Raw genomic sequence first — 24734 nt, forward strand, 5'->3', positions numbered from 1 at the left:
TTTACAAATTTTTCTGAAAATTCGTGATTTGTCGAAGGAAATTTGGCAACTTATGAAGGTTCATACGGCGTTCTTCCTTAGCACGGCAGTACTGCTATGTACACCATTTCCGACCAGTGCACCCCGATTAGTGCCTTAGTTTAATGAATGATTGATGTCGGAGTTCAGTCGTCTTTTTCTGATCAACTATAATTATGACGGGAATCTCTCGATAGTGAGGAAATCAACCAATCCCTTGAATTCTCGTCGTAGAGAGAGATAATTGTATCGACAATGAAACTGCAGTAACGCGAATATCGTCAAAATTCACCAACCGTGCGGCAAAATTTGGAGGAGGATTATTTTGACCCTCAAAACTGTTTCATCATTTTTTAAAAACTCCTAAGGAATTGTACAAAATTAAGGGCGATATTTCCAGAATACGTCACACTTATAATGGCATCAGTTCTTGGAGAGAAGAGGGGACGAACTGCCTCACTCTACAAGAAACGTTCCTCGAGGCGATAGCTATCCGTGTTCAGCGGACTTTTTCCTGCCTACACGGCACAATGAAGGCACTTTTCCACAATCCACCCTCTCAAAAATTTTTGTACGCAGATGATGCATCAACGGATACTCCCAAACTCCGTACCTCATTTCCAGAGTTTTGAAATCTCCTCTCTAGTTTTAATTTTTTGAAGAAAAGTGATCCAACATTATTACTTGAAATTTTCGCGGAATATTCTTCACACAGAGTGGAAAATCCGCTGAACGTTTCAAGAGTTGGCGTTAAGTACTTTTACATTTCGACGTTGAAACTCCTGAACTATTGTATCTCGCTTGAGATGTTTGAAAACCTCCGCTCCTATTTTATTTTACTAAGGGAGAACAAATCAACATTATTCCGTAAAGTTTTTTCAGAATTAACGTTGAAGTCGCCAGTATAAAATGTACCAAAGAAAATTCCTGATATGCCTGAAGAAGTCATGTATGTATGTATGGGGGGGAGGGGGGGGGGGAACCTCTCTGCGATAAACTTGGAAAACAAAGGCAAGAATGCTCGTGAGTAATTTTTTTTCTCAGAATTTGTTACGCTCAGTAAGGAAAAATCACAGCGGATTTCAAGGATTGACGTCAGTAGTACTAGTTCTCCACCCAAAAAATATGGTGTGTCAGGACTGCCGTGCTAAGGAAGATCGCCGTGTAAGCCTTCAAACGTTGCCAAGTTTCCCTCGATGAAATCCGAATTTACTGGGATAAATGTGAACATTTTTTTCCAACATTTTCAGACAATTTTGTACGCAATTTACTCTAAAATATATGACAATTTCAAAGAAAAATGTGCATGAATGCCGTCCAAAATACACGTTATATCAAGGAAAATTTGGCAACTCTCGAATGTACATACGGCGTTCTTCCTTGGCACGGCAGAGGAAGTCTGCAACGTTGCAAACCAAAATACGTGGTCTGGGAGTCACCGTCGATATGTATTCAAAAGAGCTAAAATACATTTGAAGCTAGAAAAAGCAATCAAACAGTTTGGGTTTCAACTGCGAACGGCTAGCGATCTCTTAATTTGAATCCTCAATCCGCAAATGAATGACTGGATGTGATACCCTCCTTAATAATATGGGATTTCATTAGTGTTTACTCGACCATCGCGCACTGAATGGAGGGAACTCCGATTGCTCATTTAAATTCACTATATATTCATAGACTGCCGTGCTAAGGAAAAACGCCGTGTGAACCTTCAGGCGTTGCCAAATTTCCTTTGATAAAACTCGAATTTCCTGATGTATTTTTGAATATTTTTCTCCCAATTTTTCAGATAATGTAGTTCGCAATTTTACCTAGAGATTCTGAAAATTTAACGGAAAAATATTCATAAGTTTCTTAAAAAATGAACATTTTATCGAAGGGAATGTGGTAACTCTCGAATGTTCATACGGCGTTCTTCCTTAGCACGGCAGTAGAGCTGTGGGTCATGAGCTCAGACAACAGTAACTCTTTAGTCACGAACCCTCATGAATCTAACCCCCTACCGACCCACAAAAGTAAAGTCTTTACCTAAGAAATCCACCCGAATTGGCTCTACAGTTTAAAACTTACATGTGAGGGACAACATCCAAAGACATACAAGACAACTGCGATAATGAACCCGTTCAGTGTTAGACTTTTCAACGTGACTAATCATAATAGTTTAATATTTACCTAAAATCCTAAGAAAATTTCCTTTTTTGTGTGTTGATTTATTTTCCGGAAGTGCGAGATCAGAGTGTCTGGTCAAAAAACGTCGCAGGTTGAAATCGACTCAGTATTTAGTGAGGATCTCTTCTGAAAATAGCTACTTCTACGCTTGTCTTTTTCACATTCGTGCAGTATGTGTCCATACATGCTGGGTTTAATCCTAACGATCACCTTTCGTGAGTTCAAACAATATCTCGCTAATTACTCATCATAATATTTTTCCTCTGAAATTGAAAGGATGCGTATGCAAATGTCACTATTTTACACTAGCAAAATTTTGGTCCGGTGTGTGGTGCACCGTTCTGCCTCTATATCAAAAATATTGAAGTCATTTGGTGGGAGAACCCAATTTTCAGGCATCATCTATACCTCTCTCGTCTTATCATAAATAGCTCTCAAATTCTAATACTGATAAAGGAACTGAGAGCCCCTTCATTCAGGCGGCTATGCAATTACGGTTATTCAAGCTTCGAAATAGTGCTATTACGCATTTTGGTTTCGAAGAGTAACGCCAAGGAGATATTTTACGAAGAATAAATAGGATACGAGGATTAGGGGATGATTATGTCAGTATACAAGTTTCAAGACTCTCAAAACATCACGTCAGCAGAGCTCAAATGTACACATTTATCTCCTTCAGTCCTAATATTTCTCTTACCGTTTCAATATCTACCACCAAAATCTAAGGTGTACTATCTTTAAGCACATTCAGACACACATTCTTGACAAAAAATTCTTAATATAGAAATTTGAATTCCATAAAAATGCCCTCAGAAATATTCCGATTCTTTCTAGATTCCGAAACCCACCTCCTAAAAATAATCCTACTTATAGAATCTTCAAACGGCCTTTTTTCGGCTGGGCAAAAACTAGACTATTTATACGAGTAAAAGGATGAAAAGTTACATTATAATCCGGTAATTTTGTGCCATGAAGATATATGTAGATCAGAAACTGAGATACTTTACTCTCGAAATTACGTTTTTTAACTTTAAATTTCAAATGGACCAGGAAACTCTAAGATGGTTCGAAATTTTCAGGCGTTTTCTGCCTCAGAATGTTCGTGAAACGATCTTCTTTACTTTGATTTCAGTTACTCAATTTTGAGTGTTTGTGAACTAAGGTACCTTTACCTATAAAAATCAGCCTCAAAACTTTTTTACGCACTAAGATCTTAAAAAAGGACCGTTTTTAGTACAAAATTGTACCGTTATTCACAATGGGCCTGTTGCATGCAAGAGATACAACCGTGCGAATAGACTTTTTAGAGGTTCAATGACATGAAAATTACGATGATCACACTAAAAAAGTCTGAAATACACTCCTTACTGCGCAATTTGCGTTGTTAGGAGCGCGCTTTTTCAAATTTCCCGCGTCGGGGGGCAGTTTTCCGACGGAAACAATTAACGGCAGCTCGCGGCTATTTCCGGTCAACTAAAACTGACAACATAACCTAAAAATCGGAGCTCGTGATATCGTGAAATGAAATGTAGAAGGATTGCATTGGATATTTAAAAGTTAATCGATTTGGTGACCGCATAAAGCGTATATGGACCACTATAAGAGATCACGTTGGGTTTGTCAACAAACCGAAGGAAAAGATAACAACAACAACGACGACTCGGCATCTTCCGGAAATCACCGAGCCCGCCGTTTGCTCGTTTCCGGTGATTAGAAAACTGCCCCCAGACGCGGGAAATTTGAAAAAGCGCGTTCCTAACAACGCAAATTGCGCAGTAAGGAGTGTATTTCGGACTTTTTTAATGTGACCATCGTAATTTTCGCGTCATTTAACCTCTATATAGTCTATTCACGCGGCTGTATCTCTTGCATGCAACAGGCCCATTCACATGATAAAATATATTTTTTTAGTAATTATTTAGATATAAAATAATTAAAGATTTCTTTAAAAATACGTGTTTGTAATGTGTTTTGCATTTTCCTCATTAACTTTTTTCTCTTGTTCCGTTGTTCATTTTTTCGTTTTTGTTAATACTATAATTACAGCCGAAACGTTTGGCTCTCTCAAACTCAGAATACTCCCTTCCGTTAAAGAGATGCCGTGGAAAAAATTAATCAGACGAATCGCTCAAAAATGATTTCATTAAAAGCAAGCTCATTTTTAACCCGAAAAGATATTCGATCAATGTTCAAGGGTAATTATTCAAGGTGATGGAATTAATGGCGTTGCTAAGCGTGGAAAATTTAAACGCGCGTAAAAAAAAGTCCCCTCCCCCTTTATCCTTCCACAGCCCAGAACAAAAGGTGAAATTAAATTTGATTCACATTTAATGACCCCTCGGTCCTTTTTCCACGCATTTTTGCCAGATAAAGCTGCAAAATCAGCACATTTCCTCATTTAAACCTATGTAAAATATCTAAATTTTATTGTTCAACCTGGCAACTTTGTTTCCACGAGAGTGAGTGTAATTAATTAGAGATAAATATTTTTATTTCAAAACGAAGCAAGCAGAGGGTATTCTCTCACCTCAGGAATTATTCCGCGAAAGCCATGAAAAGGAGAACCGAGTGCCTGGAAAATTAAGCCTCCCTTGCGCAAAAATTATCCCCGTTTCTCAGCCAGCCCTAATCACATCAAGGTGAAAAGAAATTCAGTGAAGATAATTTCACTCCATGAACGATACTTACCGAATTTCGTTCTCGGGGCATGCATATCAACGGACGAGTGAATAGTTTTTCGAAGAGAAAAAATCATACAATTATATGTGTCTCGAGTTAACCCTCAATAGCAGGACTTAATTTTCGAACTTGGATTCTGGGGGACACTGATCTCATTTGTGATTTGCATGAAAAATAGAGTACCAAAATACTTTTTTCTTCAAAATTTCAATTTTTCTGGGAATTTCATACTTATAATAAGAAAAAAATAATGAATATTTGCAAAATCGTGCTACATGGGAAAGATTCAATAATTAAGTACCCAAAAAATACGTTGTCACGAATAAGTAACACCATGCCATAGAGGGTTAAAGTGTAGAACTCTTACGTGTTCCTTGGATCGCCATCTTATATGAAATCGATTTTTCGATCTAGTTCTTGTTTCCTCGACAGTTTTCATGAATTGTAACTGAATCCGCTCAGGAAAGCATACCTACCCCTCTCACTCTCAAGTTAAACCTCCGAGAGGACAAGTTTACTTTTTCTAATTTCTCACGCAAGTTCAGAGAAAGTTAGTATCAGTGGGTGACCGGCAGTTTCCCACCCAGAGAAGAAATCTCTCCCTCACTTTTTTTTCGTGCTCTCGTGCTGTTGAAAATATTATAATTATTTGAAGAGGGAACAGCGGAATGAGCGGTATGATTCTATCATTTGCATTGAAATGAACTAGTAGGAGAGATGTAAAATTAAATACGTGCCTCTTGCAGTTTCTTCATTAAGTATCAACTCATTTAAATACTCTGTGCGAAAAGAGAGAAAAAACCCTTTGATGAAATTCGAACTTTTTACCTTTTCGAGGGGGAGTTTGAAATTAGTTTCCCGTCTTTCAGCCTCCTACCTTTTCTTTGTGCCTATTTACAAAAAGATTGGAAAAAGTGGTTGGCGCGCCGTTTGGTGTCAACATCGGGCTGAAATTTTTCAAGACTCAAGTCAGGAGAGTGCGGACTACGGTGCAGCTTGCGGCCCTCATATCTTCTGGCAAAATGCATACATATTTCCCAATACTGTATTGTAGGCGAAATGTACATACAAGTTAAAAATTTTACATCTATGCATTTTTCATGCATAAATGCCCCCTCCCCCCACCACCCGGCACCTGGCGATAATAAGTTTAACATGATAGCACAATATTGGATCGAGTTCAGCAGAAAGAAACCAAGCCTAGCATTAGCTGTTGCCTTTAACTGAGCAATTCAATTTTTTACAAGAGAAATTTTGTGCGGATTCCTTTGACAATATTAAGGAATTTGCTTCGTACTATACAAAAAAGTTGTTTGCACGGAAGTCTGCACATCCATTTTCATAATATAAAAAATTAAATTGTCCAATTTTTACAGTGACGCGACACTATATTGGTAGCGAAGAGCGGTGCATGGCACGGTCACGCCTCACACCTTCGCGCCTTCAATTTTGCAGATGCAACAAGGACTTCCATCGAGCACGAATAGTTGTATCTCTGCGCCGTCATCAGTTCGTTTCCGTCTGTCTTATTTGTAGTGGTGCTTCAAGGACTAACTCTATTTCTTAGATAAACCAACCAAATAGAGAATTTGCAGGTGTCTACTGACTGAACTGAACACGAGGATACCCTTGGTTCATGAATTGAACAATTATCAGAGAAGATATGACAAAATGATCTAATCTGCTAAAATACATGTGTTCAAATGGAAAATGCCGCCAAATGACGTCATTAGGCGGTGCATTTACTCATTTTTATATATATTTTTATACTATTTCCCATATCAGAAAAAAATTATAAAATATACTGTGAAATCAGCCCTTTCAGCACTTTTAGATGAAGCAATAAAGAATGTTCATACAAATTCTTCATTCTTTCCATGTTCTCATTTTTTTTTACTAGTGGAGAAAGCTGACTGTCTAACCTGCGCGGATGTTCTGCAAGCTGGATCAGGTAAAATATTCAGCCAGAAAGAACTTAGCACACTGAGTCAAGCTGAAGAAATAAATGACGACTGCCTTGCTATTCTCGGGAAAAATCAGTTGGACATCAGCCAAGCACAAGCAGTATGGACCATCATCACGCAGGTTAGCCTTTTTTTCAAAGCTTGATGATTTATAGGAGAGCAAGAGTTTCGTTTCAGTTTGCCACAATCTCTTCGGAGCGCTCGCAGCGCTCAGCGGAACGAGGCGATCAGTGACGTGGCGTGCTTTGCGATATATCGATTGATCTGCCATTGAAACCTATGGAAAAGTATCGATAAACAGGGTGTTCGCAGCGAACACCTTAATAATCGATTATTTACCACAGCTCCAAATGGGGAAATATCGATAAATTGCAAAGTACGCCTCGCCTCTGGAGTCCATTGAAGAAGTCGGACAATATGTGGAAACTTTAAAAACTTATAACTCCGTTATTGAAAAATTTTGAGGTTTTAAAAATGGTCTCATTGGTTTTTCCGTAAAATGTTTTTCAGGAATCACTCCTCACAAATTAAAATTTAACGAAATAAAAAACTAAATTTTCAGATTTAGTCCAAAATTTCTTGTTCGACTTCTCCAGTTGACTCGGTATACTGTGCGTTGTCTTTGGGACGTTCTCACTTACTTTTCGAGAAAAAAATTGCATATAGAACGAAACCACTACACGGAAAAAGAGGTAGGGGTTATGTCAGAACTGTAGGATGATATGGACATTTCCAATTAATTGTGGTACTACCCCAATTTATTGTGTTATTACCCCAATTAATTGTGATACTATCCCAATAAATTGGGTTACTAACCTAAATGTTGCGGCACTACCCCAACTTGAGTTGTGATACTACCAAAATGAATTGGAAATGTCCGTATCATCCAACAAATTGGGGTAGTACCACAATTTTAGGGGATAACCCCTTACACTCTTTTATCCGTGTAGACAAACCCGATAAATGATTTGTCGATTGCGTCCAGAATGCATCGCCCGAGGCTATTCTGGATCCATTTTAAATTGCCCCTCTCGGTGTGACACCGGAAAATAGATTCGACGGAGTTTTCCGACGAAAAAAAAAATTTTGTCGGAAACCTCCTCAGTTCTAAAAACCGCTCGAGGCGCGTGATAAATCTCACAGGGCCTATTTACGAGACCTCCCTTCCTTGGAAATTCATGTGGGAGTCGATCGTTTCCGGTATCTCATCATCTCATCAAGAAGAATTTCCTGTTGATTCTTTGAGAAAACGATTGGGAATTCGGTCGGGCCGCGGCGGCTGGAGGTGTTGTTCTACGTTCGAACGTGCACCAGATTACACGAGGGTCGCGAGGCTGAATAAGTGGCTGAGTGGGATCCGACTCAGGTTGACTGTCGAATCGTTATCGAATTATCTCGATCGATAAAACCCTATCTTGACAACGCTATAAATCGATCAAGGTCATTCGATAGCGATTCGACAATCGAACCACCGTAGGGGCTGAGGAGGAGGTGTGAAACGGGGAACTCAAGTAGTTTGGTTAGGATCCCTCCGACATGAAAACACTTTCTCGCTCCGGCGTCGCTGCAAAGGCGCAATTTCATTCTGACGTGGAACTTGAAAAGCGTGGAATTGTGCGTGCGAGAGGGTCCATCCTTAGGGTTCGAAAACGCAATTCGGAAGGCAGGGCGACGATTTGAGTGGCGAGGTTGGGAGGTAAAATTAATCGGGGCGCAGAAATTTCTTCTTGAAGTTACGTCGGAGGTGAGAAAAATTGGGGCGCGGCTCGCGGGAAATTTAGAAAAATAGACGCGGAAATACTTGTATCGGCATATCGAGGTAGCTTTTATATATATCGAGGAGATATACGCGGAAAAATGTGGATGCAGAAGCTGGCGTGGTCACGGCGGGAACTTGCCCTCGAGTGTTTATTTACCCAAGACCCTGAGTCCCTGACGTCGACGGTGATCCTCAGTGGACGCGTAAAATAAAATAGGAGTAGAAATTTCAGAACATCGCAATGAAGATATGTGACTTCGCACTTCGGCCATCGATAGTTTTTTTCTCAATAATTTGGTCTAGATAAGCATTTGAGGCAGTGACGTGGCGTGCTTTGCGAGATATATATTGATCCGCCATTTAAACCTATCGACGGTGAAAGTCGGCAATCACATAACTCGTTTGCGGTGTCTGAAAATCTCCGCCTCTACGGCATTTTTTTAAAGAAGAGCAAATTGACATTATTTCTTGAAGTTTTTGCAGTATTTTTTTCGCATTGAGAAGAAAAATCATGACAGTTTTAAAGAATTGCCGTTGAGTAGTTTTCCATTTAAAAAATAAAGTATGACAGGAAGTCTGCGACGTCGCAACCCGAGTTATGTGATTGCCGACTTGCACCGTCGCTATATGGAATTTGATCGATAGAGAGGGTGTTTGCAACGATCACCTTGATAATCGATTCTTTAACATAGTTTCAAATGGGGAAATATCGATAATCGATTGTTCACACCTCGCCGCTGGTGATCCTCGAGACTTGAACGCCGCCAAAATTCGTGTTCTTGATGTCTTTGGTTCTTAGCATCCTCTATGATTTTTAATAGAGTAACTGTATAGCAAGAGTGTGAACAGCTTGCTTCAAGGAGGGCTCATGGCCTAGAAGGGCAGCCAACCCTCGGACACACTAAAACCAAGAGGACCAAGAGTGTTCATAAAAGAGCGTTCCTCCGCATGAGAACGAGTAAATACATGCAAAAAGTAAGTCAAATAGTGCTTTACAAACGACGACGAGTCGTATCAATTTTAATTATAAAACGTCCTGGATAATTTGAATTCACAGGTTGGCTGCCCTTTTGGGCCCTAACTTTATTCACGGGGGCATCGGTGAAGGCTTGATGGATCAAAAGGGTCATACCTACTTAAAAAATTTTCAGAAGAGTCTTATGCAGTGGTTGGGACTCCCGTCATAGTGGATTCTTTGGCGAGAACATTTATCTCGCCGATTATGAATGTATAAACAAGTTGGTTTTTGCAATCGCTAGCGATAGCAATATTCGTCATGGGAACTTTAGCTTCTGGGATATGAAAATTTAAAGGTACAGTTCGTTTGCAGTATCTTCAGAATTGAAGGGGCTATGTAATTTTGTGTCAACATCTCTTTTTTAACATTTTTAATTTTTTTTTCTTTGCATACAAGAAAGCTGTTATTTACCAATTATTTATTTTCGTTGGATTATACATGGTTTTCGGAAGTTAACGCATTTAACTTTCAGTTTCGCTTTTTCGGCGTAAAGTATGATATTTTTACTCTACACATATGCCCGAATACGCATCATAAGTGACCTATGTGCCTCCTAAGTTGCCGTTTTTTCATTCAAATAGATGTAACTAAAATGTTCGATGTGCACTATACTACTTTCATGTCATTGCTTTATTTATTTTTGAAAAAAGAAAATACCATCATTAATTTGGGCGAACAGAGAAAATATACATCAATATTTGGGTCAACATCCCCCTGATTACATAACGGATGAATATATTAGTATTTCTGTATCAAAAAACTTAGCTTTTGTCTTCAGAGATACACTGATTCTAGTCCAAGTCAATTTGTTTTATTGAAAAGACAAAAAAAACAAAAAATAAAAAAAAAGAAAACAACTGAAATGTTAGACATACTATTTTCATGTCTTTCTATTTGTATCAATAGGTACATCTTGCTTAACTTACGAACGTTGAATGCAAATAAACTTTATTGAAAAAAAGAAAATAACGTCATTAATTTGGGGAAACATGTGGCTGATTATATGAAGGAGGTATATTCCAGTATTTTTGTTTAACATATTAACTCACGAGAAAATGTTCGTACATTTATCATCTAGTATTAATTATTTTTTGATGATTGGTCTAAAACATTCAATACAACCATTAAAAATTAACTCCCATCGCCGGGTATCGAACTCCCGATCACCTATTGCCCGCACCTTAACAAAAAAATGGGGCGCCTCAGTCAACTAGGCTACCACAGATCCACGGCTGTTCGAAAAAAAATAGCATTTAAAAGACTCGGACGATGGGCGGGACTTATCACAAGAGTTGTCCTTGAGCGATTCGCGTCTTCGATATGAGAGAAACGAGCTAAGCGCCTTTCTCTGTGAGACATTGTTTGCCTATGCTATCATGTGTCTCGAGGTTCATCCCAACATGCATTCCGATCGCGGCAGTTGAGCTAAGGCAATATTTGCGTATCCATGAATTAAATCAATCAATCGAGGTCTGATTTTGACTTATTTGTCCGTACCGAGTCCTCCAGAGCAATTTTCCACCTTGTACGATGGTTATTATGTCTTTATTTCTATTTGTAAAATTTGAGGTGGGATAATGGCGGCTTCTCAAGAGCAACGAGGTAGGCGATCTTTTGCACCAACGAACAGAAAACTGATGGCGAAAAGTAACCAATCGGAACCTCCCAAAAAAAAGAATTTGCCTAAAATCGGAACTTCGTGGTTCTGCGCAGATTTACCAGTCAGACGCGACATCTCAAGGAGAAAAAAAACTCGCGGAAAGCGAATTTTAGAATTCTACACAACCTGACGTAGAGACATGATTGGCTAAAAAACACAACGATTTTTGATACATCCGAAAATGAAGCAAAAATCGAACACTGGGCGAAACGGTCAAGGTCGCAGAGGCATAGGGAATCCCATAGCGATAGCAACGGAACGATTCTAATATCATGGGGAACTCCGTTCCCATGACAATATATTCATAATTGGCGCTGGGTGCAGAAAGGGATTTCTTGGTTGCGATATCTCAGAATCTCTGATAACGTTTCATCCACTATAATTAAAGCAAATGCATGGAATTTGTCAAAAGTTAGATCATATTTTCTTTTCACGATTTTGCAATGCTGATAACTAAAATTCTTGGAAATTTTACCCGAAAGGTTCCTCACTAAAATATAAATAACCAATAGAGATTCTGAAACACCACACCCAGAAAATGATGTTTCTTCACTCAACGCCTCAAATATCCGTTTGCGTTTTGGATCCAGCGATCGAAGATACACAAATCCTCATATCGTATTGTTTAGTGGTAACTTCAACCTAACACACCCTCGCCCATAATTTTTGTCTCTTACAAGCTGGCAAAACGCATCCTTACGAAGCGAATTCAGAAGGCACCTAATCGTTCCCCTGCATGCCGCACCTCACAGGCAACTTTCCGTTGAGCTCGCATCGTCCTTTCAACTTTCCATACTCTTTTCATCGGGGGCTGCGGCCTCATTTCTTCGGAACCCCACTCCTTTTAGATTACCAATTTTGAAATCTAATTTCTGAGAGCGCTCGACTGCGCTCCGCCTTAGCATAATCCGGAAATTTGAAATTCGGGTGGGATACCTCCACTTGCGTCATACTTAACTGCGACGCAACAGCTCTTTAAACGAATAAGAAAACGCAGAAGCAACGTTGTCAACTTACAGATTCTCCTTTTACCAATTGAGCAACAGGAAGTGTGAGAAATAAGTAGGTCAATGTACAGTACTGGCCTACTTAGGAAGAACGCCGTAAGAACATTCAGACGTCCTGAAACGTGCAGGAGCAAATGTTCGTTACTTTCCTAAAAAATGAACATTTTACTGAAGGAAATTCGGCAACTTTCGAGTGTTCATATAATGCGTTCTTCCTTAGCAGGGCAGAGTAAGCAACTGATTATCCGAACAAATGTGGCTGTCGGCCGGTTCGGATAACGGCAAATTCGGATAATCCGTGCTACTTTTCGTAAAATCAATGGGAAGTCGATCATTTTAATGCAATAACTACATTAATTTTGTACTTAATATACAAAATTAGATGAAAAAAAACCCTAAGAAGTGGCCCGAACTGTATGTAACAAGGTGGAGAAATGGTGCTGGGTCCACACCATTTGTTTTCCCCGCGAAATGATGTGGACCCAGCACCATTTCTCCACCTTGTTATATATAAAATTAGTTTATAGATATTGAGTATACGAGATAAAAAACTTTGTTTCTTCAATAATAATTGTGCTTAGGGTACATCATCATTGTCTTCATATTGATCTTCATCGGTGTAGGGTGGTAGTAGGTATCTGAGATGCGTCATTTTTCTTTATGACCGCCGAGTGAAAGTGAGGAATATATTTCGACAAATAAGTTCAGATAATCCGGAGTTTGAATAATTCGAGGTTCACTGTGCATATTTTCTTGTAAAAACCTCACTTAGAAAACCGAGGACACGTCAATAATATAGAATGAAGGGTTTAAAAAATACTTTTTTAAATTAGAACAAAATTATCGTAGATTTGAGGACATTTGTTGAGGTAAAATGTATTATTTATATATGAAGGAAAATATATTGATTTTTCATTGATTACAGATGTTTGGCTCGCCTAATGAGATTCCTGAGGAAAAACTTCGTTTGATTGGCTGGGTCGCAGCCGGGATCCCCGTCAACGATTTTTATAACCTCTCCTTCAGTGACGTTGACACTATTGCCTCACTCGGTCAGTTCAGAAATCTCTCCCAAAATCAGGTCTGTATTTTCACCCCCGCACAGTAACTGAGAACCATTTTTATCTTTATTCATTTGGGCACGCGATAATGGTATTTTAGGAATGCAACACTATCCATTTCAGTCGACAACGTTCTTGAATATGTGCTCTGAGTAATTCCTATTTTTATTGAGCGATAACATATATTAGTTTTTCATCAATACCTCATAACATTAACACAGTGAGGATGTTGATTGAATTGAATTTTATTCGATTCACTCTCTTGCCCTGCAGCCATTGAAATGAAATTTTTGCATTGATGATACATGTACCATGAAAATTTTCCGTTTATATAAGCTTCTATCCCTGGTAAAAATTGGCAATTGGAGCTGCGATCAAAAATACCAGAAGAATTCTTATAGCCGGTTATAGAAAATCATAATGTATATCTGGCTGTGGAAAGTGAAGAAAAGTATACAGCCGAACTATACGAAGCGATAAAAAACTATGCAGCTGGGCAATGGTTCCTACCCTGGTAAAAATTGGCGATAAGAGCTGCGTTTCAAAATACCATAGGAATTCTTATAGCCGGCTAAAGAAGGCTACAGAAAATCATATAGCTGGCTGTAGAATGCGGAGAAAATCATACGGCCGGGCTATACGAAGCGATAAAAAAGTATGCAGCCGGGCTATAGTTCCTATCGCCGAGCTTTACACTTTATCGCCTGGCTGTTGCTTTTTCGCCATCGATTATAAAAGGCTATAAGATATTGTGTACAAATTTGTGTGCTTTGGAAATCATTAAGTTTGATACGGTACCACCTTAATATTTACAGAACACACATTATATTTCCCTTTAATACATATTTTTTTTTCATCAATTAAAATGAGAATAATCCATACAGGATGTGCAAACATTTCAAAATCATGAGATGAATAACGCTGACTCCGCCAGATTAGAGCCTAACACAAAGCGGAGCGGCGACGCACTGACGCCTACAAACCTAACAGGGATACTTCACGCATTGCGCAACGCGTGAAGTATCCCTGTTAGGTTTGTAGGCGCCAATGCGCGTTTCGCGCTGGCTGCCCGCCTGGAGCACCGCAGCGTGCCACGGCGCTTGAAGCAACTCTTTCACACCTGAGGTATTGCACAGTAGCATACGAAACTGAAGGCGCTCTAATAAGTTAGGAATGGCAGGCATCCATCAAAAGCACGGAGCTTTCCTCGCAAAATAAATCAAGATACGACGGCCCAAAAAGAGAGCAGTAGTCTAAAAACTCACTAAGTCTTAGCATCCGTAATTAGTAACGTTTAGCATACACTTCATCGCCTGGTTGTTGCTTAGTCACCATCGGCTATACGAAATTGTGTAGCCGGCTACAGAAGCTATCGGAAATCTTACAGCCGGCTGTAGGTCTATGGTATTTTGGAACACAGATTCTACTGCCAATTTTTACCAGAGACCTGACACGGAGACCTGCTCAAAAAGCCTATAATTCTCTTAAGAATTTGTTAAATCTCTTAAACAGACTCATTTTCTATTAAAGCTCAAATCATCTCAATGCGGAAGCATGTAGGAGGATGAAACATGGAAGGGGTTTTGCAAAGCACTAAATCGACTTATAACTTGAGAGCAAGTATCCACTTTGGGCTAAAGGTACACATCATGAATATTCAATTATTTTGGGCTCGGAAAGGAATTTATAATATTTGAATTTTCATGCTTGAGGGGCGGTTCAGTACGGTAAATCGTTTTTCAGGTGAAACTTGCGCGCTCAGATTCTTTGACAGGAGATCAATCAATCTATCACAAGCGTATACGCGAGTGAAGGAATCTAGGATCGCTGTTCCCTGCACAATGCCAAATTTGTCAGATTTTGATGGAATACTCAATTTCTCCACAGTAAACCTCCTCGCAGATAAGCGACATTCATAAAAGCTGACAACGACGTCACTGAAAGGTTGAGTTTTCGGAGACGAAAGGAGCTCTCATTTCTCTGCAAAAGCACCGAGAGAGCTAGTTCACTGTATGTGTCACGCTTCCTCTCTGCAGCCCTGATCTAAATTTGCCTCGCAAAGATTTACATTTACGAGTATGTGTGTCGGGTTAAAAGTTCAATTTATGAAAGGCACAACTTAGAGTTTAAAAAAAAAAAAAAAAAAAGATGAAATTGCGGGATGGGAAGGAACTCTGTTTTCATTTCAGCGTGTCGATGATGTGCATATAGTGTGGTTGCATGCATCTATGATGTTGTATTCAATTTATTGCGAGTTTGCTTTTAAAAAAATCTAAAAAATGAAGGATAATCAAACAATGACTAAGAAATTTAAAAAGTCTGCTTCATGCTAAAAATCACTGTTATATTTCAATGATCTAAGTTCCAATAGCATTATTTGAGCTTGATCTTTTCCGTTTTATTCTCGTAACAGGTAGGCCGTATTTAATTACCACCAAAATCTCCATCAACACAATTTTTCCTTCTGCGTTTGCTACTTTTAAAAATATGCCTTATTTAACCGTGTATACTGTTTAGCTGGTTGCCCTCAAGGATTCGATTTTCAACCAGTGGAGTGGGAAAGACATCAGAGACTTAACGAACTACGATTTGGTCATGTTTAGAAGCATCATCTGCGCCTTCAATGCGACTGAAATTGGTTTGATACGGCCGGAGAGTTACAAGTAAGGACTGGCGTGAAAATACTATAGGTTCAGTAACATGTGATACCATATTAATGGCTGAAATGCGACACCTCGTATCACCATTGCGATGTCTCAAACTCCCCGATCCTCTTTTATATTTTCGGAGAGGAAAAATTCAATCAAATCAAAAATTCAATTTAATCATTGAATTTTATACAGAATAGTCTACTAACAGAGAGGAAAAATTAAGGAAGTTTTCAAGAAATTACGTTGACTCGTTTCCCCAAGAAAAAATGAAGTATGGCTGGACGTCTACAATGATGCAAAAGGAGATATACGTGGTTTCACACTTTAGCCATCGATGTGATTTATGCTGTTGACTTTAAAAATGTCATTGCTTTGTCTCCAGATGTGATAGTTTTCCGAAAATAATTTTCCTCTGGAGAGCGTATCTTTTTAAGAAATCGGTGGGCGACATTGGTGTGACGAATAGGAGCAATTTTATCTATTCGACGCTGAAACATATCCTCTCATCAATTCCATGCGGTTTTGAAGAAATTTATTTTCGTGGACCTGTGTCATTTATTAGTTATTGGGTATGAAATTTAACAATGATTGAATGAAAAAATCGCAATCAAAAGTTGAGTTGTTCCAGCTTCAGAATTCTCTCATTAGTGCTCACTCAGTACACCTTGGAACGATTTAATGAATGCATACTAGTCCTATAAAACCTATTTTTGTAGTGAAGTTTAAACACAAAAAAAACTCTTATTCATCCAAGTATTTTATCATTTCTTGAGTCAGGAATGCAGCAAGTGAGTTAGGAACATTGAAGCAAGAGTGCCCAGTAGAAATAACAAAAAGCTTAGCTCAATTAGCAACGGATCCCTCGGCCTTTGGTGACCCTTCAAGGTGGACTTCAACTCAGGTAAGGATCATACGCAATTCCTACTGTCGTTCTGGGTTATTTGCTTTTTTAACTAAAAATAAAGAAGGGTAAAGTTGGCGTTTGTTATAAACGCAGTATAAGACTTTGACAAGTATACGTGTCAAAGATGCTGATTCAAAAACTGTCGAACACTAATTATTTTTATGCTGGTGAAAATTTTCAGGAGGCATACAAATACAGTTTGCGAAGTTCTTCTTACAATTAGTGTTACAACGAGATTAGAGAGGATAAGGGGTTTTTTTTTCTTTTTCTTTTTTTTTACAGCATTCTTTCTTTTCCAGCCTAAGCATTGAAATTTTTGCAGCGGATGCAAAATTCCAAGTTCAATTTTTAGAAATTATCAGTTTTTCATTTTTATATTCTAATGGGCCTGTTGCATGCAAGAGATACAGCCGTGCGAATAGACTTTTTAGAGGTTAAATGACACGAAAATTACGATGGTCACATTAAAGAAGTCTGAAATACACTCCTTACTGCGCAATTTGTGTGGTTAGGAACGCGCTTTTTCAAATTTCCCGCGTCTGGGGGCAGTTTTCTAACGGAAACAATTAACGGCAACTCGCGGCTATTTCCGGTCAACTAAAACTGACAACATAACCTAAAAATCGGAGCTCGTGACATCGTGAAATGAAATGTAGAAGGATTGCGTTGGATATGTAAAAGTTGATCGATTTGGTTACCGCATAAAGCGTATATAGACCACTGTAGGAGATCACGTTGGGTTTGTAAACAAACTGAAGGAAAAAATAACAACAACAACAACGACTCGGCATCTTCCGGAAATCACCGAGCCCGCCGTTTGCTCGTTTCCGGTGATTAGAAAACTGCCCCCAGACGCGGGAAATTTGAAAAAGCGCGTTCCTAACAAAGCAAATTGCGCAGTAAGGAGTGTATTTCAGACTTTTTTAATGTGACCATCGTAATTTTCGTGTCATTTAACCTCTAAAAAGTCTATTCGCGCGGCTGTATCTCTTGCATGCAACAGGCCCATTGTATACTCTCCTCGATTTACAGGTCGCGGCGATCGGTTGTGTGATGACAGGATTGCGGACAGTTGAAGTCGTACCAGCTAAAGCAATGGAGGGCATAAGCATTGAAATCCTTAACTGTTTACCGCCCAGGTTTCTAGAGGTTTGCTATTTCCTCAGAATATCACTACTAGAGTAGCTTTATACATAATCATGAGAGTGTGAACATACATACTGTTCGCTCCAACCTCAAAAAGACAAGGCTAAAAACGGCAGCAAAGATCGTCAAAATGTTTTGGGAACATTTTCGGACAAACAAGGCCGGATTTACCTCCTTGCCGCCCCCTTCTCATTCGTTTTGAAACATCAATAAAAAAAAAAAAAAAAACCATGAAGTGGACTTGCCGGTGATGGAGGGGTGAATCACACGTGTTTACTCGTGTCTGATACATTTTCTGCGAAAGCCTTGTCAACACTACTAGCTAAAGTTCACGGAACTATGAGCGAAAGTTAAGTACCGTAAACCTATCTCTGTGTGGACAAGCCCTTCCATTTATAAGAAATGAACGAAAAAATTATGAAAGAACAAACATAAATGTAGTTTAATAACCTTAACTTTCGCCGCCGCCGTGCCGCGCTGACTGCACTGTGTTTGGCGCAATGCGTGAAGTATTCCAACAGTCTTGTAGGCACTATGCCTTTCACGCCGACCGCTGCTGAACGAGTGAACGCACCGTGTTTAACGCAATGCGTGAAGTATTCATGCAGTCTTGTAGGTGCTATGCGTTACACGTCGAGTCGACCGCTGCTGACCGCACTGTGTTTGACGCTATGCGTGGAGTATTCATGCAGTCTTGTGGGCGCTAATATGTGTTACACGCCGACCGCCGCGCCGAGGATTTTACCTTTTCATCTCAAGTCCTCGTCATCATTGCTTTTTGCGCCGCACCGCTCCAGACCAAATTACGTATTTGGTTATTCTCTCATAACTCGATTAATTAAAGGTGCCGTCTTTTTTATCACCGTAAAACGACATAATTAGTAATTACTTTACCCACAGGAAATGAAAGATTTTGTCGCCTTTTCTCGTTTGTAATTTTTTTTCTGAATCCGATTTTTTTTTATACCAACATCTTATAAAAATGTGAAATTTGCCGCCATGGGCCGCGGCCCATTTGGCCACCCCCTAAATCCGGCCCTGCGGACAAAACGGCTTAATGTACACAAATATTTGACACAAAATATGGCGTCCATCAAATCACCTCAAGACCTAAAATTTGTCAATTTACTTACTACAACTCCCGTAAATGCATCCTTCAGTTGGCTCTGTGCCTTGGAAATGTCAAATCCTCACTTCGGGTATCCGTCGTACTCCAACAATAGTGACTATAATCTCATTTTCAGGGTTTGACATTTCCGACAACTTGCACTGCTTGATAACTGGGTCACTTTTTTGCTCTCTGCTCGTAGAACACCCTGCACGAGGCTGTGTAAGTGCAGCTCATTTTACGGGGGAAAAAATAATGGTTCCAGGAGCATATTCATTCAAATATGTTTATCCCTCCACCTCCCTCGCATGCCGCTCATCGTGGCAGCACGTCGCGGAAGAGGGCTGGGGGAGCAATAAAGAGGGATTATAACGAACACTTGGTCCACGCTTCTGTTGGTATGGCATCGCGTGCTTTGCGATATACAGATCGATGTTTCATTTAAACGCATCGAAAAAGATCGATAAACAGGTGTTCTCTACGAACTTCTTATTAATCGATTCTTTAGCACAGCCTCAAGGGGGGAAATATCGATAATCGAGCATTCAAGCCTCGCCACTGGCTTCTGTTACCTAGCTCCACGAACTGGTGCTTTTCAATTAATTACACTGACTTTGATGAACGGCTGCTGCGACAATTTCTGCAGATGGGTGATTTCACGATAACAGGAATAGTTAAAATGTGAAATACCTGAGAAATAAAAGTGCACCAATTTTAACAGGATTTCATTACCTCATTCTAAAGGTATTAAACTTCCTTTATCCAGCTTTGGCACGCTCTATTTTGATTCAGTGCAAAGTTAAAGTGATTGATAAACAAGCCATTGAATCAGGTATCAGCGCTTTCCGCGGGACTGCTGGAGGTCCACGCAAACATAGCGGCCCTGCCAAATTGTGTCGGTTACGTAACAGACACAGCGTAACCGACACTCAAAAATGTGAGATTAAAGATGATACAAAAGATGAAACTTGGCAATTCTTGAGTTATGAGGTGGAATTAATGCTGCCTTAAAAGTTTTCTAAACTTTGGAGACTTCGTTTTAGTTTAATACTATTAAATTGAGGTTTTTGCGTAGTGAGGAATTAGTGCTACACACGTAAAAATCACTGGTTTTCATAATAATTTAAGTTTTCATTGTAAAAAAAACTGACTTATCAGTAATGGTTTTGTCAAGAAGACTTCAGCGAACAATTTGATGGCAGTTTTGAAACTCCTGACTCCATCTGGCGAGATAAACACTGCACTTAATACAACTGCAAAAATTTGTTGCCAAATGTGGCGACACCTCTTTCTTATGACTTTTCTCGCTCAATAATAAACATTTCAGTTCAAACTGGCAATTTTCTTGAACACTAGAGTCTCTTTTCAGCAAATATTGCCAAAGAGTTCATGATCAGTACTGATATGTTACCGCAAATTGCTCTTTTGCTTCAAAATCGGGGTTGGCGACGCGTAACCGACCGGACATTTTCGGCCTTTAAAGTCTCATATTATTAAATATAATAATAATTCATCATATTTTTTAGCATGGATAGGTTCAGGGACATCATTCCTATTGATTAATTAATTTGGTTTTCAATCGTTTTGCCCTATGTCGTTCATAACCCACGGCGACACGACTATTCCTATTATCGTGAAATCACCCAGAGAATCATAAAGACAAACATTATTTTCCATGTTAAGCTCAACGACAAAGTTTAGACGTTTACTGCGGGAAATTTAAATTGGGAATGTGCCCGCGCAATTCGGCTTGTTTAAATTTAAGTACACCTATAGTTGAAGGCCTCGGCTACGCTTCATCAAGGCTCATGGTCTGAAACTCTTGGCCAAGGTTGACGATTACTTTACCTATCGCATTCGCGCTTTTGAGTAAACAAAGATAAGCTCTCGGACGCGGAAGTGACGTGGCGGATCGCTTGCAGGACGTCTCAAATATCCAAATTTGAAACATTCCGACCCGATCACTGACTAAAACAACACATCGTACCTGCCGGCCAAAGTATCACAGCGTCATGCGACGTTTATGAATTTCCGTTGCCATTTTATTATTTTACAGAGAAATTATGGTTTGAATCTGTTTAAAAGTTTCACTGAATTTTATCGGCAGCACAAAGAAAATTCAGTGAAATTTCCGGACCGCTTCGTCGAACAATATTTCTCTGTAAAAAAATGAAATGGCGGCCGAAATTTGTAAACGTTGCATGGCACTTGTGGCACACTTTGGCCGGCAGGTGACTATATTCAGGCAGTAATCAGTATGTGTACGGAACCTATGATTTGTTGAAAATTCTTGACAACATCGAATCATCTCTAAAACGATGATGATTCCTAATGGTGGTATTCTCAACCAATAATCATTGAGTAATTTGCTATTCTTTTTTTAAAGGTTGAGTCATCGTGACCATGCAAGAAGATTCTTGCCGTGATTATGATGATGGAGTATTTGGGTGGATTTCTGTAGATTTTCATTTTGGGAATTTTTTTTCCTTCAAAAAAAATTTTACAGTAGGTAATCCACAAAGCATTTTTTAGAAGTAGTATACTATGTAGAATTATATTTAAGTGGAGGGGTCAACTTCTGTAGGGCCAATTTTTTTTTTTTTTTTTTGCTAGTAAGTGAACGAAAAAAGTCTACTTTGTCAACTCCAGCCAGTCTAATTTCACATCCTGTATTTAGTACTTGCAAGGCTTCTTTCCTTCAACTTAAGGTCTTTTATTGCTTTTTCAAGTAAGAGAAGTCAAGTGAATAAAAAAATGAAGAGGATAATACTTTAAAATGACTTACAAATGGTCATTTTTGGAATTTCAGTACGGAAAAGGCTTAATATTCTGAAAAACATACTTTTATTTTAATCCTCCTAAGAAAAAAAACCAATCGAAGATACTGAAAATTCATTAAAACTCTCAATGATACCCTTAATTAAACTAATCTTCTCATAAAACCGATTTGATTCTTAAAAAAATAGTCTTTATAGTCGTTTTTTTCACCGATGGCCGGAGTTGACAGGTAGTACGGAGTTGACATAGATGAAATTACAAAACGAAGTTATTTGAAAAAATAACAAATATTTAAGTAAAGACTAAAATCTAATGAACTGGAACAAACAATTGAACAAAAATATTACACGAATGTCAAATAAAGCTCAGTTTTACAACGTTAAACGTCATTGGGCCGGAGTCGACAAGGTCGGAGTTGACATAGACGAAATTACTAAACAAAGTTATTTGAAAAAATAACGAATGTTTAACTAAAGACTGAAATCTAATGAACTGGAACAAACAATTGAACAAAAATATTACACGAATGTCAAATAAAGCTCAGTTTTACAACGTTAAACGCCATTGGGCCGGAGTCGACAAGGTCGGAGTTGACATAGACGAAATTACTAAACTAAGTTATTTGAAAAAATTACGAATATTTTACTAAAGACTGAACTCTAATGAACTGGGACAGCTTCAGTTCAGTAAAAGTTGACTCAATCTGTTACCTAAGAAACTTGCCCCTTTTTCCAGTAACTCAGGGAACTGGAATTTAAATATAGTTGAAATGAATTTCTTTCTAATAAAAGCTTGATTTCGATCTGCTTTTAAAGTACCCTTACCACTGTGACTAAGAGTAATATTTTCTCAAAGTGAATCGAGACAGCAATAAAATTGATGCTTTAACTTCTTTATATTGAATTGTCCAGGCAATGTCGGTAGACCAGCTCTCGCACTTCCCAGCAGCTACCGCGAGTTCCTTGTCGAGTCTCCAGAGCAGCGCACTCTCGTACCAACAGCGAAAAGCTCTTGATAGTGTAGCTGCCGACCTTACCTACAATGTGCCCTCAGCCTCCGTCAAAGTTCATCCGTTCTTCATTTTGCCGCTGCTCGCTCCGCATTTCTTGTTTCCAAATATACACCTTTAGTTCTTATTGCATTCGAGATTTCTTGAAATTTTTAAACTCCTAAATTGTTTCATATGTTTCTCTTTCTCAATTAACGGTAGCATATTTTGTCTCTGTATTTTACTGCACTGAAAAAAATACCGGCTATGGAAGCCATACTTACGGACCATATGGACATACCGTCCGCGCTCTGGGCTCAGATACCGAAATTTTCGGGTATAGTGCCCGGAGCAGTCAAAGTTACGGATCCAGCACCCAGAACTTTCGGCCTCTGTGCCCGGGACAGATGGTATGTTTATTCTATATACTCTGTTACTTTATTTCAGTGTGTTATACGATCAATAAGGCAGTCAATGGTTGCGATGAGAAACCACATCGAATTACAGCGGTCAAAATCCACGCAGAATTTCGAGCAAATATTCTGTGAAACTATACCAATTTTATAATGGAATTTTCTAATATCTTTGAAGAGGAAGAAACAGGAGGATTTTCCCTCAAAAGATGGGAATGTCCGCCATAGGGTAGCCGAAGTTGTTTTTGTTGTGAAAAAAAACAGAGAAAAAGATAAAATAAAGGCAGATTATTACTATTTATTTATTTATTAACAGGAAAAGTTTGTAGATTTGATGAGTTTTTTCCAAAATATTGAAAACTTGCGAGTTTTTCACCATAAATTTACAAGATTTTACAAACTGTCAAAATCTGACTATCTCCCACGGTATTTGATAAAATGACTGGTTTGACTAAATGCCTGCAACACATATACCCAAGTTCAATTATTTGGACTTCTAAGAATTAGTACGAAGCAACAGTCATCAAGGGGAAAATGAGTTGTGAGCTTAGTATTGCTGAGAAAGTCATAAACAGTCCAATCACCTTGCAAGGATGAAATTGATGTATAACAGAGAAAAACATGGACTAGAAAAATAAAATACGAAGTACAAACCAAAAATCGCTAAATAATGGTTACGAGCTAAGGAAGGTGAGCGGTTAAGTTTAGGAGGATGAGATTAAGGGAAACCCGGAGGAGGGGGGGAATAAGGGCGCTGCGTCGCACCTCGCACTGAGTCCATCAATGTTGACAGGTTCCACGATAAAATTGTTATATTTTGCATGGTTCTAACTGGAAAAAATGCTGATTTTTCGGCACAATATGGCACAATGACTAAAAGGCCGCGGGAGGTGAAGGGTGAAAGAATTTTGTGCGAGCGGTGTTACTTTTAACGAATCGAGGGTTTCAAACGGCGCTTGAAGGCTCACAAATCATATAAGCGAGGAGTTTTCTTCTTCTTCTCCCTATTCCATTCTTGTAATTCTTTTCATTCCTCGTGGTGCAGGAGAGAGAGGCAAAAGGAGTTTTTTTGCCGTTTATCGGGTTCTCCTGCGTCGAATGATTATTTATTTTCTCTTTTCATCCGTAAAAGTCAAAGTTGAACGAAATTTAGGTTGGAAGGTAGAGAACATGGAAACCAGTCCTCCGATGGAGTAGAACTGTCAATTCACACCAAACGTTTTACAATTAATACTGATAAGGTAGAGGAGACATGGAACCCAGTGTAAAAACGGCACAGGTCTCTTTAAGAACCTTTTTCTTCGCATTTCCTTTCAACCGACATTAAAAGTATCTTATCGCCGGAAAGAATAATTTCCATACTGATTGTGAGAGGAGTTTTTTCCTCAAAAGGAAAGGAAGGTAACTAAGT

General features: G+C 39.0%; 1 protein-coding gene across 1 annotated transcript; it reads left to right on the plus strand.

Moving 5' to 3' along the window:
- Positions 1-1963: 1963 nt before the first annotated feature.
- On the plus strand, positions 1964-23190 carry LOC109032046 (otoancorin-like). The gene is made up of 7 exons (XM_019043951.2): positions 1964-2033; positions 6767-6951; positions 13200-13355; positions 15853-15998; positions 16764-16887; positions 17923-18039; positions 22834-23190. Exons 1-7 carry the CDS (start codon positions 1964-1966, stop codon positions 23050-23052), a joined length of 1017 nt encoding a protein of 338 aa, XP_018899496.2. The 3' UTR covers positions 23053-23190.
- Positions 23191-24734: the final 1544 nt, after the last annotated feature.

The sequence above is a fragment of the Bemisia tabaci genome, chromosome 7 (genome assembly GCF_918797505.1).
Source record: "Bemisia tabaci chromosome 7, PGI_BMITA_v3".
Lineage (NCBI taxonomy): Eukaryota > Metazoa > Arthropoda > Insecta > Hemiptera > Aleyrodidae > Bemisia > Bemisia tabaci.